Source organism: Monomorium pharaonis, chromosome 3 (genome assembly GCF_013373865.1).
Source record: "Monomorium pharaonis isolate MP-MQ-018 chromosome 3, ASM1337386v2, whole genome shotgun sequence".
Taxonomy (NCBI): Eukaryota; Metazoa; Arthropoda; class Insecta; order Hymenoptera; family Formicidae; genus Monomorium; species Monomorium pharaonis.
Window position 1 is genome coordinate 7,452,626 of NC_050469.1, and position 15,284 is coordinate 7,467,909.

Consider the following 15,284-nt stretch of genomic DNA (forward strand, 5'->3'; position numbering starts at 1 on the left):
ACGACCTACATACACATTAAATACACGTTAATAAATTAATATAGCATGAGAGACACAACAACTACATCCATATAAAAAAATTGCTTTTTACATATACTACAATATTATTTAATATAATAGCTAAATATTGTGTGTTATTTCAAAGTTTATGCCGAGAAATCCTTACTTTGTCTCTGACTTGAACTTAAAAAATAAATTTGCATACATTAAACCAAACGTAACATAGTCATTCGAAAAGAAGAAAATGAGAAGAGGCAAGAATTACAAAACAACAAACTGCGAAAGTGTACACTCGATACATAAGCCGGCCTTATACATCGACCGCAGGATTTTCTTCTTTATAGTCTTGAGAATTTTATTACACGGATACAATTTCAGCAATAGTGACATTTTATTACCCGGGCCTGTCTCCGACGTGACTTTTTCGGTAAACTGAGACGCCCGCAGCGCTGGTTTACGATCTTATAAATTGCAGATATTGTAATTTAAAATACGTTATCGTCACATTCTGTAAATACGAGAAATTTAATACCAAGAGTCCTGATACGCTGGTATCAAGTTCAGCGTTTTGAAATGGTTTCTCCTTTGTACTAACTGAACTCAATTTTTACTTTTTGATAACCTTCTGCAAATTATAATGCAAACTATAATCTTTATTTTACAATTTGAAATCACTCGAGTTGTTTCATCTAAGTTTTCCAACGCGAGAATACGTAAACTAATTACTTTTTAAAATACTTATCTTCAGTAAAAATTGTAATTTACAAGGAGATCACAAAAGAGGGATCAGAATATGCATTATTTTATTTTACAATGTTAGTTTTTATTTATATGGAGCATTTATTTATTCAAGTAAAAAATTAAGATTTTTCGAAATAAATTTAATGTTTAATTAAAATTTAATTGAAAATTTTCACGTTTTAAATAAAAACATTATAGACAATGCATAAATAATAATATTAAATATGCGAAATGTAGAAATTTATGTCAGGTAAATAAAGTAGCTCATGGTTATCAATATTAAATTAAGAACATCTATCAGAGTTATCAATTTCATATAGATGAAAAATAATATGATCACATAACATGAGATAAATAGCCTTTGATCAGCAAAAGTTAAGAAGTGAATTCTAAAGGAGGCATATGTCTACTTTGCGAGTAGTTCGTAAGCGAGGAGAAACTTAGTTTCCAAAAGCTTCTCTCAGAACGAGCGCTCCGATATAAAGTTTGAAATGTATCCGGTGCCAAATCTGCCGAACGGCAGTCAAAGATACATATCAGTTCATACATATATGTTCTGTGGCTTTCAAACCGAGGGCGTGGCGCTAAGATAAACGGAGTAAATGTAATGAGGTTGTAAGTGGAAAGCGAGATTGAGTTAATCAAAGAGCAAAACCGATTGCGCGTGGCCAACGTAATAAAGCAACTCGAGATAGTGTTGCACGAAGCAATTGTAAAAATGCCATAATAAACGATTGAATTGTACAACTCGTGAGTAACATAGCTTGTGCGAGCTACATACAGCGCGTAACGCGTGGTTGTAACCACATGTTCATTTGCGATTAAAGATACATAAAACCGTGAAGCTGTTTGTGGAATAAAAAATAAACTGCACTTTCTTAGTTAATTATAATTTTTGTAAAATATTTGGAATATACAGAAACTGCCAGGATTAAAATTGAAAGCCAAAAAATTGTAGTTATTAATATTTGCAGCTGTTGTAATTATTTAGTCCGTATAAATAAATGATATAAAAATATAAGCTAATGTTAAAGATTAAAAATAAGTTTAATGTTAGGGATTAATAAAAAAAAGTTAGTCAGCGTGTCTTCCAATTAAATTTTAATAGTCGGAAAAAACTTCTATTTTTCGTAAAAGAATACCATTCTCTGTTTACTGTTTGAATAACTTTGTACAAAGACTTTTACGTCACCAAAAAGACAATGAACGAGGAAGTGAATCGCGAAGATGGAAGGGAAGCAGCGTTAAAAGGAAGTGACACAATTATCGGTGCTCCTCGGGCGGACGCACGAATCCAGAGGCGGTACGTGTCACGTAGAGAGAAACTCTTTTGTTCTACTTTCGAGTGTATCAAGTTATATTGTGTACCAGCAAGCATCGCGCCGGATGTACCAATGAGCGGCGCGGCGAGGAGTCAATGAGCCATTTCCGGGGCCTCTCGCTGCGGAATATTACATTGATAACAGAAATTACCTTCCAAGTACTCGCGACGAATGACAAGACGGGTTTCTTTCGAGACCCTGGTCAAAAAAGAGGAAACCGTGAAGATCCGTCTCGCTGCATTGTGACTGATACACACGCGTTCGCAAACATTACTCGTTACTTTCTCGCGTTGTCGATGTTACAAGTATACTTCACGAAATTCGGGGGTCCATGTTTCGTTTACGCTTTTTTGCTAATCTAAACTCGAGCATCTCCGAGAATCGGCCTTTCTAAGAGCTGCTTTCTCAACATATCCACTCACGTTCTCAATGGAATCATTCATGCAGAGAAATATAAATACATAAGCTACTCTTGATACACGATGAAGAAAGCAAAAACCTGCATCAAAACGATTCGAGCTCAGAGATTCCAGGAATCTACAAATTATTGCAGGCAATCTACAATATGTATAAACTAATAAATATTTTAAATAGTATTCAATATACAAGCAAAACAAGTAATTATATCAATTGTATATTAATTATATTAAATTCTCACATAAATAAAACTAAATCTATTTTTTTTTAAATAAAATACTATAATTCTAGAAAATTAAAAAATTTGTCCATTTTACATTCGAGCAGACCGCTTAAATAAATTTATTAATAACAAAAGTTCAAGCGTTCCAAATTGTATTTTATTTTTAGAATTACTCTAGAAAAAAACAGCGCCAAATGCACGAGGACTATTTTAAACACAAGTTGCTAGACAGTTCGTGGACATTAATTGTCCACGGATCATAAAACACGAAGCATTCGATTGTATCTGACGTGCATTTTGCTTGTGGAAGAGAAATATCCCATGACAAAGAATCACGACACGCTTGGCGAAGCTTATCTGAATAGACTCTATTTCCTTATGCAACACAATTATACAATTCGAAATATCGAGCTTAATCTTTACTATACCCTTGCAATTATTCTTTAAACATTAAGAAAGTTGTCATAAACACGATTAATCGTTAGCACTGAAGAAAGCGCGAAAGGCGCGCACGACGCGTCTATAATACGTGAAATATAATTTCTAACGATCGAGATATCTTATCCCACGAGAGCAAACATCGCGGTGCACGGTACGGAGGGAACAAATTAAATGTACCCGAGGGGACTCGCGTGATCAACGCGGTCTCTCCAGAGGGCGGTTACAAGAAGACGGGGAAAAACGAAAAGAAAGAGAGAGAGAGAAAGAGAGAAGAGTAGAGAAAAAGAATCGCGGGAGAGACGGGCGAGGTAGAGCGCATTGAAACGCGTCATTCGATCGCGAGGCCGGTATCAGGTGCAAACCAGTTTCGGTGCATATAGAAGAGCCGCACCGAACCCGTCGTGCATCGGCGATCTGCAAATGGCGATACGTACTCTCCATGTACTCCAATGTGCGATGCGCGTGTGCGTGGTACGCGCGCGCCCGCGACTTGTTACTAAACGAGTTCGTGCAACGATGTAAATCCGTTGGGCCTTTGAGCCGTACGTATACGCACCGCGTGTTACTATCGCGCATACTTTACGCGCCTTCCTCGCCGTGGAAATCCGAATATAAAATAAATCACACACCGCGAATGATGACACCGCGATCTTACGGCCCGGCGGAATCGCGTGATCGTAAACGATCTCGCAGAATTTTTACACCAGATTTTATAAATGCCGATTATGTGATAACGATGCCGTGGCACCGAAAGAGCGCTGAAAGATACGTGCGATATAATTCTTGCTTTATTTATCGAAATATTACAGTGACGCACCCAAAGAAAGTGCTTCATAAATTGTGATAAACGCATTTATTATAGCATAAAGAGATGGCACCGCTCTTTTGCAATACTACCTTCAAGTAAAAAAATATGATTGATAATTAATATAATTATAATATACATATAATATATCAAATATAACAATATAATATAATTAATAATGTAAGAGTTTTTGAAATGTCCTAAGCCATTTTCTTTAATATTTAGACGGTTAGATATCTCTGAAAAGTTACGTAGCATTTGCAAACATATTCGCGGTTTTTCAAAGCAATTTCTTCAAGAATATGCCTTCCCTCTATGATCTACTATTCGCGCATGAGATTTGCTTCTTCTTGCCGTCCCCATAATGCGATCTCCTACGCGCACGGAATTATACGGCCTGGAATTGCTGGAAGGAGAGGCTGCGCCTCATGCAAGAGGATCAATCGCCGCATAATAATCCAGTAGCAAAATCGTGCTTGATGCGCGCACGCATTAACCGCGATTTTCTACGGAACGGATCGACGATTTCCATAATGACGCGCGGCGATCGTACGCCAATTAATTTTATTGGAGTTAGGCAACGACAAATCTAGACAATTGCCATGACTACGGTTCAACGATCGTGCGTTAAATAAATCAATTGCGCACTGAGACGAACGGTCGATCTGGTTAAATGATCGATGGCAATACCGACACTTAAGGCGTTCACGCATGCATAAAACAACGCGATACGGGCAAAGAGGGGAGGGAGAGAAATAGAGAGAAATAAAGAGAGAGAGAGAGAGAGAGAGAGACGTTTCGATGTGGTTTATAAAAAAGGTTTAATCACAGCAAGCATTATACTTGTCAACAAGACTAATTTAAGACATCAAGACTCTACTTGTTCATTCGATAACATCTCCTGCTAAGGCAGAAGAAATTAAACTTTCAGGCTAGAGAAAATTCTAGAAGTGAGATATAGCTTTACAAGACTATTATTTCTCCTCATAAGCAAAATGTGTGTACGTTGTACAGTGTATACGGCGTCGTAAATATTCATTGCGTGAGAGTCGCATTGAGAGAAATAATATTCCACGCAAGATTCGAGAAAAGGGAGAAGACGGAATTACCGGAATTCATATCACGTTTTGGGAGACGCGCGGAGACACCTGCGACACGTTCGCTTAAGGCGAGATTACAGTGAACATTTGTAAATCGGACGATCCCTCGTTTCAGCGACCCACGCACGGATTAAAAACCAGCATGTCGATAGGAATTAGAAAAAACGAGATTCGACAGCTTGTTTAAAATGCTGCTAAAGATTAAAATCGAGAGACAAGAATGCAGTTATGGATATATGTAACTAAATACTTTAAATAAATATCCCAATAGAGTAAATCACGATCCATAAACAATTCTTTTATCTAGATTTTGATACTTGAGATTTTTCCTGTTGTCGCTCTTTAAAAGAGAAATCATATAAAACACATCTGTTATAATAAACAGTTGTCTCGATACTCTTCAAATCGCGGGAGTAAACTGATCACGCGGACCGACAATCTCTAAATGTTCGTAGCAAAAGACCGCATTTGGCGTCTCTTGGTACTCGCCCCTATCACATTTCGAGAGATAATGTAACGATACACAGAAGTTGTCGCCGACTCAACTCATCCCGCGTAATATAAAGACAACGTGAATGTTAACATACAACGCGTTGTGCACAACAAAAGAATATAAAACGTCAAGGAATTCATTATTCCTTTAGTTGTGAAATATTCGACGTAAAATAAATGTATATTGAATGTTCTAGTTCTTCGTGTCTTTATATTTCTGACTACTTATCGCATAATGTCAATATAACATATAGTTTTCTTTTTTTATTTCGATTAATTAATGTGATTATTAATTTATTATTTACGATTAACGTGTTATTTCGAATTCTCTATAACAAAAATAATATGCATGTATATATATAAACAAATAATATTTATGGAAGTTTAATATAAAGAAAATATCAATGGTCATAAATGTTATAAACAAGTATTTATAATCTCCGTTTAATATTGTACTGGCTATTCCTGTTTCATTAAATGTGCAAGCTATGCGAAATAGTTAATTTAGTTATGAATAATTATCGGACCTATTCATTAAAGTATTAAACCATCAGTTTGCAAATTATTTGCAGTTGATAAATGCAGATTTAAACGCGTGGATGGAATTTATTTCGGATTTTGTATGGTATTTACATGATAAAAACGCTTTGTTCGGTTTCTTTTTTAGCTCTTAATTGTGTTTTCGGAAGATAATGCGACAATACACGAAATGGCTCGTGCCACTATCCGCTCTCAAGTCTTACAAACGAATAACAGCGAGGTACGACCACAAGTACACAATAGCGCATTGTATGATACAAAGACGCCGCCGAGCATCAAAAACAGCAGTTAATTCGCCATTACAATATATTTAATATGCTATGAATTAAATATACGCTGAATATTCCACCTATTATTTTCCAAATTAATTTTAGATAGAGCCTATTATAAATACAATTTTGCATTTTGTTCGATAAATTGTGTTTGTGGTGCTTATGCTTGTTTGATTTCGATCCAATTTAGAAAAGAATTCGGAACTAATTAAATCGCTATAATTATTAAATTAATTATTATAATATATTTATAGGTATTGCAATATATATCGCATTGTAATATATATTAATATAATTTTCTATTGCACAATTTTGTTCTTAAAAAAATTAAGAGTTTAAGAAATAATGCAAATACCTTTATTTTAAAAATGTATACGTTTTGAAGTCTTGAAATATCGTAAAAACATTTGCAGATTGGAGTGCAGCCTTATTTTTCATTTGTCACCATGTCATACTGCATTCGTAGTGGCTTGAAAGAAAATGTCAGCCAAGAAAACCCCATCGCAACGCAATATTCACGTGTCAAATTTCTTCAAAAAATATACATCAAATCAAATGTGTTATAAACACAAGCAAATTGCTCCGTCTGTAATTATCGACTTTTTTCATCCGACTATTCAATTTTATTTATATGTCCAATTTTAGTATAAAGACTTTCCTATGTAAAAAAGTTATAAAAAATAAATTCTTTATATATAATAATTGGAGAAAAAATCTTATATATATTATAATAATTTCTCAAGATCGGTATGATGGTAACGCGCCGAGTACCATTTATCATGTCAAGGTGTTGAGAAATCTGGACGCACAAACGCGACGCATGTAGGGCGTAGCGCCCACAGGACGGAATCACGGTAAGAACGTTGAGTGGTGAAGAACCAAAAAAAGGAAAGGGGAAAAGCGTAAGACGGTCCTTCCGACATCTCTAAACGCTTATTACGCGGCATTACCAGCAGCCCTGTATATGTATAATATGCGGTCACGCGACGTTAACCATTGCGGGAACTCCACGTCCAGGAGCGGTACAAGTTTTTTTGCCCCGGTGTGCTGCGCGCTCGTGGCGCTGAATAATTGTATCCAGGGATATCCGCTGCAATTACCAAGAGACCATTCGAAGCTACGGTACTCGAGAGGGAGAGTAAATTAGTGCGAAAAAAGCGGAAATTTTTCTTCTAATCTGCAGAACTCCATTGAAATTAGCGCACTCGAAATTAGAGCAGAGATCGATATATGAACATGTACTTGCGCGCGCATTGATATTTACGTACATATGTCGCGAGATAAGATGTTCAAAGTTCAAAGTTAGATCCTACATGTGCTTAATCTTCCTTGAAAGCTACATAATAATGAAAACTAATATAAATACTTCGTTACTCTTTTAATCGTTTCATGCCAAATGACAATAATTGCAACATTATAATAATTGTACAAGAAATATATTAAAGATTAAAAATTGTTTCCTGAAAATATCCTACATTTCATAAAATATAGGACTACGTGGCTCAGGTTTCTTTTTACGCTACGTCAAAAGATACCGATAGTATATCAGACACGATGCTTCTTGGAAAAAATATATTTGAGCATGATAGGTGGTATCGCTGTGCAAACCGTAGGGCCTTGTCGAGGATGTGATAAAATGAACTGAACTATGCATTCGTCATCCTATAGGGACCCTTTTACCAAACAAAATAATTATATATGTCTATGACCATTCGTACTCTAAGTTATATTGCTAATTAATTTCACAATTAAAATACTTTTTAATAAAAATAAATCTAAAAGAAATTAAAATATTAAATAAACGAAATTATCTCTTTACCTCCATAAACTAAATAAAGAAATTATCTCTTGAAAATTAAAAAAATTAAATAAAAATATATAAATACGAATTTTAATTATTTCTGAAAACGTTTTTGCGTTAAAAATTCCATCATTTTAAAGATTCCTCTATAAACTTCCACCAAAATGTATTTCGACATAAAGTTCCGTAAATTTGCACCATGGTTATTCTTTATCGATGCTGAGGATCTAAGTGGCTGTGTGTAAAACATCTATATAATTGGACGAAGCAAGGTGTGAAATTGTCGGCGATATTTTAAACGAATGAGAGAAGTCGTAACGCGTTCAGCAGTAAAACACAGAAATTCCACGCCTCGAAAAGAAACATGTGTTATCTCAGCCAAACTAATCTCGCAGTTACGAAACCTATTTAAAAGCATCATATCTCGGCACATAACCGTTAATAATGACTGTTTCTTCTTCTTGTTTTAATTTAAAATAAATAGTATTTCTTAAATCTTAAAAGAATATATAGATTTCTTAAATCTTAAAAGAATAATTCACTATCTTCTTAAAAAAAATCTTTTCAAGTCAAATTTCTTAAAAATATTCAAAAATATTTAGTTAACAAATTTTTACCAACATTTAATTCATAGTTATTTAACACTAAAACAAATAAACCCGTCAAAATGACGGATTTTAGATTTTTAGATTAAATTACAAAAAAACCTATTAAGATGATTTTTTGTCAGATTTTTTATTCTCGAAATAGATTATATACTTAATACCAGTTGTTCTAGTGTTAATATACTTCCGTTAAAAAAAACTTTTATGTGAAGTCTTTTTTCATGCAGTGTATGCAAAAGAGGGAGAAAATAATTAAATCTAAGCTAAAAGGATAGGAGATAGGTTTTCCGTAGAAGCGAAGGAAAGTAGTTAAAGACGGGAAGAACAAGAAATATAGCAGGCCCGCATGTGACATTCGAGACACTTTTTCCCTTTCTCCGGCTATCTCCTGTCGTCCTCTCGATGCCGCTTCGAAAGGCTTTAGTTAGTAAGAAGGAGGAAGAGAAAGAGATTGAATCGTCTCCTCCTGGCCAGCTGGTACCACTTCCCTCCGTCTTTAATCTCTCCCCGCCTGTCTCGTCTTCACGACACGAGGACGAGCTCGATGAGAGACAACGCTACCCTCCTTCCCTTCTCTCTTTCTCCTCGTCGTTTGCGTACCACAGGATCGTGGCGTATTGTAGACTTTTTGAAAGAGCACAAAGGAATGCTCTGCGAGCCATTTTGAAATAGCCAAAGAGAACCACGAAAAACGCGTGTTCATTCACGGACGAAATATTAACTGCTTCAAACGAATTCCTATATCGATTTCCAGTGGATCGCATAAACATACAGAGATCACAAAGCGTGTAAAATACGTAAAATATTTTTAATTTTACATCAAAATGCATGGAATAGAATAAATATATAACAAATTTTAATAGAAATTGTACCAAAATAGGCATGAAGGAGAGAAGATTGTTATTTAAATATTAATTAATTAAAACAGCTTATCACAGCGTATAAAGGACTCACTCTGTCGAGTATTCGGTAAGCTAATTTCCCATAACAATCTATCGTCGGTACTTAACAGCCTGTTTAGACAAGCGGTGAAGGAAGTAAAAGAGGAAGCGTGCATAAATGTAGAGATACAAGATCAAAGACGAGGCCTCCTATTCTACGCGGAAGAACATATGCACCACATCATAATAACTCAACTAAAACGCATATATTATTGTAAGCGGCAGTTTCTTAATACCGGCAAAAAAAACGATTATGCAAAGCCATGTGATATTTACAAAATTTCTTAATATACTTCTGGCAATATCACACATGCCTAGCATGTGTAACGTAAAAGTTTATGCAAAAATAAACACATTCCCGATGCTTTGAAAACTTTTTGGCAGAATCTTTTCACACATTCGACACAAGAAAAAATAACTGAAACAACAAACTACGGAACAAATCACACACATAACTGTATTGCATTCCCAAATTTTTCCTATTTTTTCTCCTGTTTAAAAAATCGTTAAGTACGTAGATAAATCTTCAAAAAAAATTTCCCAAAATGAAAGAAAACGCCGACCACGTTAATTGGTTTGCGACGGAGTTGCTGTGACGGCGACAGGCCATTAGTTGTGTTTTTCTAGGCGCTACCACTTCACGTAGAGATAATATTTTGACGATGCGTAGTCGGTGTATGTATATGTGCATATAGAACCGCGTACATTAGTCGGCGTTTAGGCCACCTTATGCAAACATGAATTTTCGATGATCAAGTCGCAGTAATAACACTTTCGTGCGCAAACAACGCGGAAGTCCCGGCCGGGTTACCGAAGTTTGCTATGCGTAGCTGCGTTTAAACCGTATTTGTTCTTTCCTTTTTTCGTTCATCGGCAATCGCTTTTCACTCTTGAAAAACGCACCTATGCAAATCCATTAACGTCTCTTCAGCTTCCTTAGATTGATCATAGCGCGCACGATATGCGCATCAATACGTTCATTCAACTCAAGAGAAAAGAAAATAAAAGTACGAGGTGCTCTATATATACTGTATATTTACAGCAAGCTCGAATCGAAATGGAAAGTCGACTGTCACATGAGTATCATCCAGTAAATATATGTAAATTTCTTGTAAATTTCTAGTACGAATAATTTCAACATTAAAAATATGTATAAAACTTCAAATTTAAAAGACAGTAAAAATATTTTTAAAAACAAATATATTATGTGACCAAAAAAAGAATATCAAAATTTAGGAAAGATAATTAAAAGAGAATCTAATTTCTTCAAACTTAAGAAAAAGTAAAATCACAATAATGAAAATCCAGCTAATAAGATTAAAGCTCTTCTTTAATTAATTGTATTTTCACATAACAGTCTATTATATTATTTAGAAAATATGTGTCAATATTAAATGCCGTTAAAAGATGTTGTATAACTTTTAAAAAAATGTGGTATAATTTATAGAAGCAATCCATCAGCAGAAACAATATGCAAATTATTATGTTATTGAATTTACATATCTATCAAATTCATCAAACTCAAACAATCGAGCACTTGAAAAACGTTCCTCGTTTAAAAACAAAAAGTAAATTTCAGTTTTTTCGTATTATAAACGTCGAGCTCAATTCTCGAAGCTCGTTCCTAACGTCGAGCTTCGAATAACAGCTACGATGGTATCCCGTATCGATTTCATACGATAGAAATATTTAATACTTTTTCTCGGCAAGAATGTGTATCTACCTACCTATCCATTCGGACATAATCTACCGTACAAATCTCCGACGCGGAATCGTCAATGTTTCACCTCGTACGTCTGTAAGAAAGTCTCTAGCGTACCATTGTACGCATTGTTTGTCGTGAACGCGTATATACAGTGTATATTTGCGAGTATATAGAATTGGATATGTCTTATCGGACAAATATCGAGTACGGCTGAATAGCGGATCGGTAATAGAGATCCATTTATTCGAAGAAAAAAGATACGCGTCTGGCATCGAATAACCTCGATATCGGATATAAAACAATTCTTCCAATGTATTTTATCAGCGATATTTATTTGTCTAAACAGCGTTATACCGAGAATCCTTATGCTTCGAAGCTTATCGAATCACCCGATTTGTCCAAGATTGAATAATTGTTCCGAGAATAAATGTAAAAGATGTACGCGATTAAGCTGTTGAGAACTTCGACATTAAATTATCCGGATAATGTTTAAATAACAAGAGAAAGCAACATACGAAGAATACCAATGCGAAAATATTGCATACATTCGAAGAATGCAATTAAACCGTATTGTGACAGAAATTTTAACAATATTATTACCTTTCACTAAAATTTATATGATATACTTTCAATAATATTAATAGTCCAACAGAAAACTGATATCGTCTATTAAATTTTTTACATATCTTAATATAATTTATATATATATATAATCTTTATTATTGTGTTTCCTTAATATTAATATTAAATAACGCATATGAGTTTCGAAAATTAAAAATAATACTCACTTTCGGCCACTATCGAGAAATCTGTCGAATTCCACCGACATCTTGCAACAAAGGGCCCGCCGATTGTGCGAAGATGAGCACTTGGTGTTGATCATGTGGCCATCTGAAAGCAAAGGGAGGGAGTTGAATGTAGGGTGGGCGTGCAATTAATTAAGAGGTTAATAATCATCCTCGTGAGCCGCTGCTGCGGCGGTCTAATTAATTCGGGCTGATGGTTCTCGCTCCTGAAGAAGCGAGAACCATCCTTTCGAGAGAATAATGTACCCCGATCGATGATACGCATACATATACACAAAATATCCTCCTGTCTAACAATTGAATCGAAGACATTTATCAATCGTAATCGAATGGAATTATATCAAACTGCAAAAAAGAAAGAGAAATTAAAATTAAAAATAAAAATTCGTTATCAAAAGATCGCATCTATCATGTATAAGTATAGTGCAATATATACCTAGTATATTATTATTAAACACACAGCTCTGTGTCTCGGGATTGACAATCGGGTTGACGTGCTTGTAACAATGGGCACGTTCAAATCGACAAAGTAGCTAACTCAAATACGATTGGTTCTTACTTGTAAATCGAACGAATCACATTCAATCGGTCGGCAAGCAGGCTGGCTGCTTTGTCTGCCTTGAACGTGTCCAATAACAACATTCAATAACAAGTTACGAGTCGCTAACACACGTCCCGACGTACCAACACCCTAGGAAACTCGATTTCATATTTATAATTTAGAACTTACGCACAAAAATCGTACATGCATATATACACAACACGCACAATGAATAATTACTGTTGATCTTATTATAATAAAAATACGAATATATATCAGTAAAATGAATATACTTTTTCTTCGTAAGAGCAATTTGAATAAGTGAAGCGCAACCAAATGTAAGCCGCGCAATCAATAACCAGTCGAATTAATTCCTGTAACCGGTATTTTCTGCGGTATCGTTACGTGAGATCTCCCGCGCGAGGTTGTCGGCATTCACACCTGGATAAATCGCGGGAGGATGGATCGAGTTCGAGTCAGGTAGAAACGGTAATGAGAAATGGCCGATGCGGAGGTGCAAACCGGTGCAGAGCGCGTGGTGAGGTCAAATGTCGGACGGTGCCCGAGGGTTCGCGTGCTCATCCCTCCTCCTGCGACCTTCCGCCGCACCCGATATTATCTTCCTCGGGACCCGCGTCCACCCACACTCCTCTTGCCTCCGCTCGTGACTAATACGTAAGCCCGTGTTATAAGCGAGGCACGAAATAATATCGAGTTTATTATAGCGAGCGCCCGCGCGCGCGCTACACAGTATAATCCGTGCGATTTCATCTCCCTTGCGTAAAATTATTCTACGATTGCACTCGGATACGCACACTCGACTTTCGTCTCTAAATGAATCCTCAATATAGCTCGCTTCGTCTCGCGTGCGAAAGTCTGTAATTGCGCGATACTTTCCCTTTACAATTTCTTTTCCCTTTCTTGTATTCGGACGCGAGAACGACAGCGTTATTGTCCGGGATGACCGAAATAACGCGAATGAGAGCCTGCTTTTCACCTCGTCCTCGCTGAATATCATTCACGTGCACGGTATATCTTTCCGTACTCCCTTGGCCATTTCAGCCATCTCAGCATCCGCTTTCTCCGCCTGCTCGTCATCTACATCCGCGCCCGAGGGTGCAATTGGAATGCGCGCTCCATAGTAGGTTGGCAATGATATCGCCGATCAAAATTCACCGTTGTTATATTATCGCGAATATTATAAGCCCATCACTAACTTGCACTACGACTAAAGCACAATAAATACGATGAATAATTTTTTATCGTGTCACAAAAGAAACATAAAAATTTGCTTTTTTTATTTAGTAATAAGTAAAATATTGATACAACAAAATTTATTTTAGAACTAATTACACTAAATTTCAGTAATTCTTAACAAGTTTATATTTAACAAAATTAAATATGAAAGAAAATAATCAACACAATTACATTTAAATAAATTTAAATAAAAACATTGTTATTTTAATGTATTAAAATTAATTAAAACTGTACTCCATATTTCTTAATGCAATTAATTTTCAAAAAAGTATCAATAAAAATAAGAATAAATTCAAGTAATAATTTCATGTAACTTCATGTAATTAATTTTAATGTATTTTAATAATCAAAACAAGTTAATCTGCTTATTAATATGACTATAAATATATTTATTCCATAAACCTGACGCCTAGCATTCTAAATTTCCACATACAGAGAGACCATCGACGCAATCGATTGATTTATCGATTATCGCAGGATCTCATAAAAAGTACTTGCGTGCGTGCGGAGTTCGCAAACCGGTCAGTCTAACAGACTCTAACATGTATGTAGAATATCGTGGAACAGCTATTGAACAACTTGCACACGTGCCCTCTACGTCTTTCGACACATCGATTTCTCTTTATCGAACATTCGGTTTATGAATCAGTAATTATCCAATAACAATGTGTTAACATATTCATAATCGCAATATTAATAAAACAATAAAATTTCAAAGTAAAAGAATATTTTTAAGCGAGAACAAGATCAAAATAGCAAACGAATTTTGCATTTTTCATTCCAAAATAAAAGTTAATAATTAATTTCTAACTTTTAATTTATACACACACACATTTTTCAATAAAATAATAAAATGAAATAAAATATGTATAGTATATACACTGACAAAAAAGAATGCTTAACTCGAATAAATATTCATTCAAATAGTACCAATAACATATTTTACAGAAAATAAATAATATTTATTTCAAATAAGAAATATTTTCTAAATTATAGAAAGTATTACTTGTTTTAAATAAGTTTTATAATTATTGATATAAAATATGTTATTGGTACTATTCAAATAAATATTTATTTGAGTTAAGTATTCTTTTCTGTCAATATAAAATAATAATTAACTAAAAAAATAAAATTTATTTTCTCTGAGATAGTTATGATGATACATCGACTTTTAATTGCTATGTTATATATCAATGTTTCATTCTGCTAGAATTTACAGTATCGCAATAAAAAGAAAAATATTAAGATTGATTTCAAATCATATATTTTACTCGA

General features: G+C 34.8%; 1 protein-coding gene across 1 annotated transcript in view; it reads right to left on the reverse strand.

Annotated features, from left to right (window-relative positions):
- Positions 1 to 15,284, reverse strand: part of LOC105832301 (fringe glycosyltransferase) — an 88,895-nt gene that overhangs the window by 60,914 nt on the left and 12,697 nt on the right. Inside the window, exon 4 of the mRNA XM_012673120.3 lies at positions 12,194 to 12,296. Coding sequence (XP_012528574.1) covers positions 12,194 to 12,296 — 103 coding nt within the window. The remainder of the gene's footprint in view (positions 1 to 12,193; positions 12,297 to 15,284) is intronic.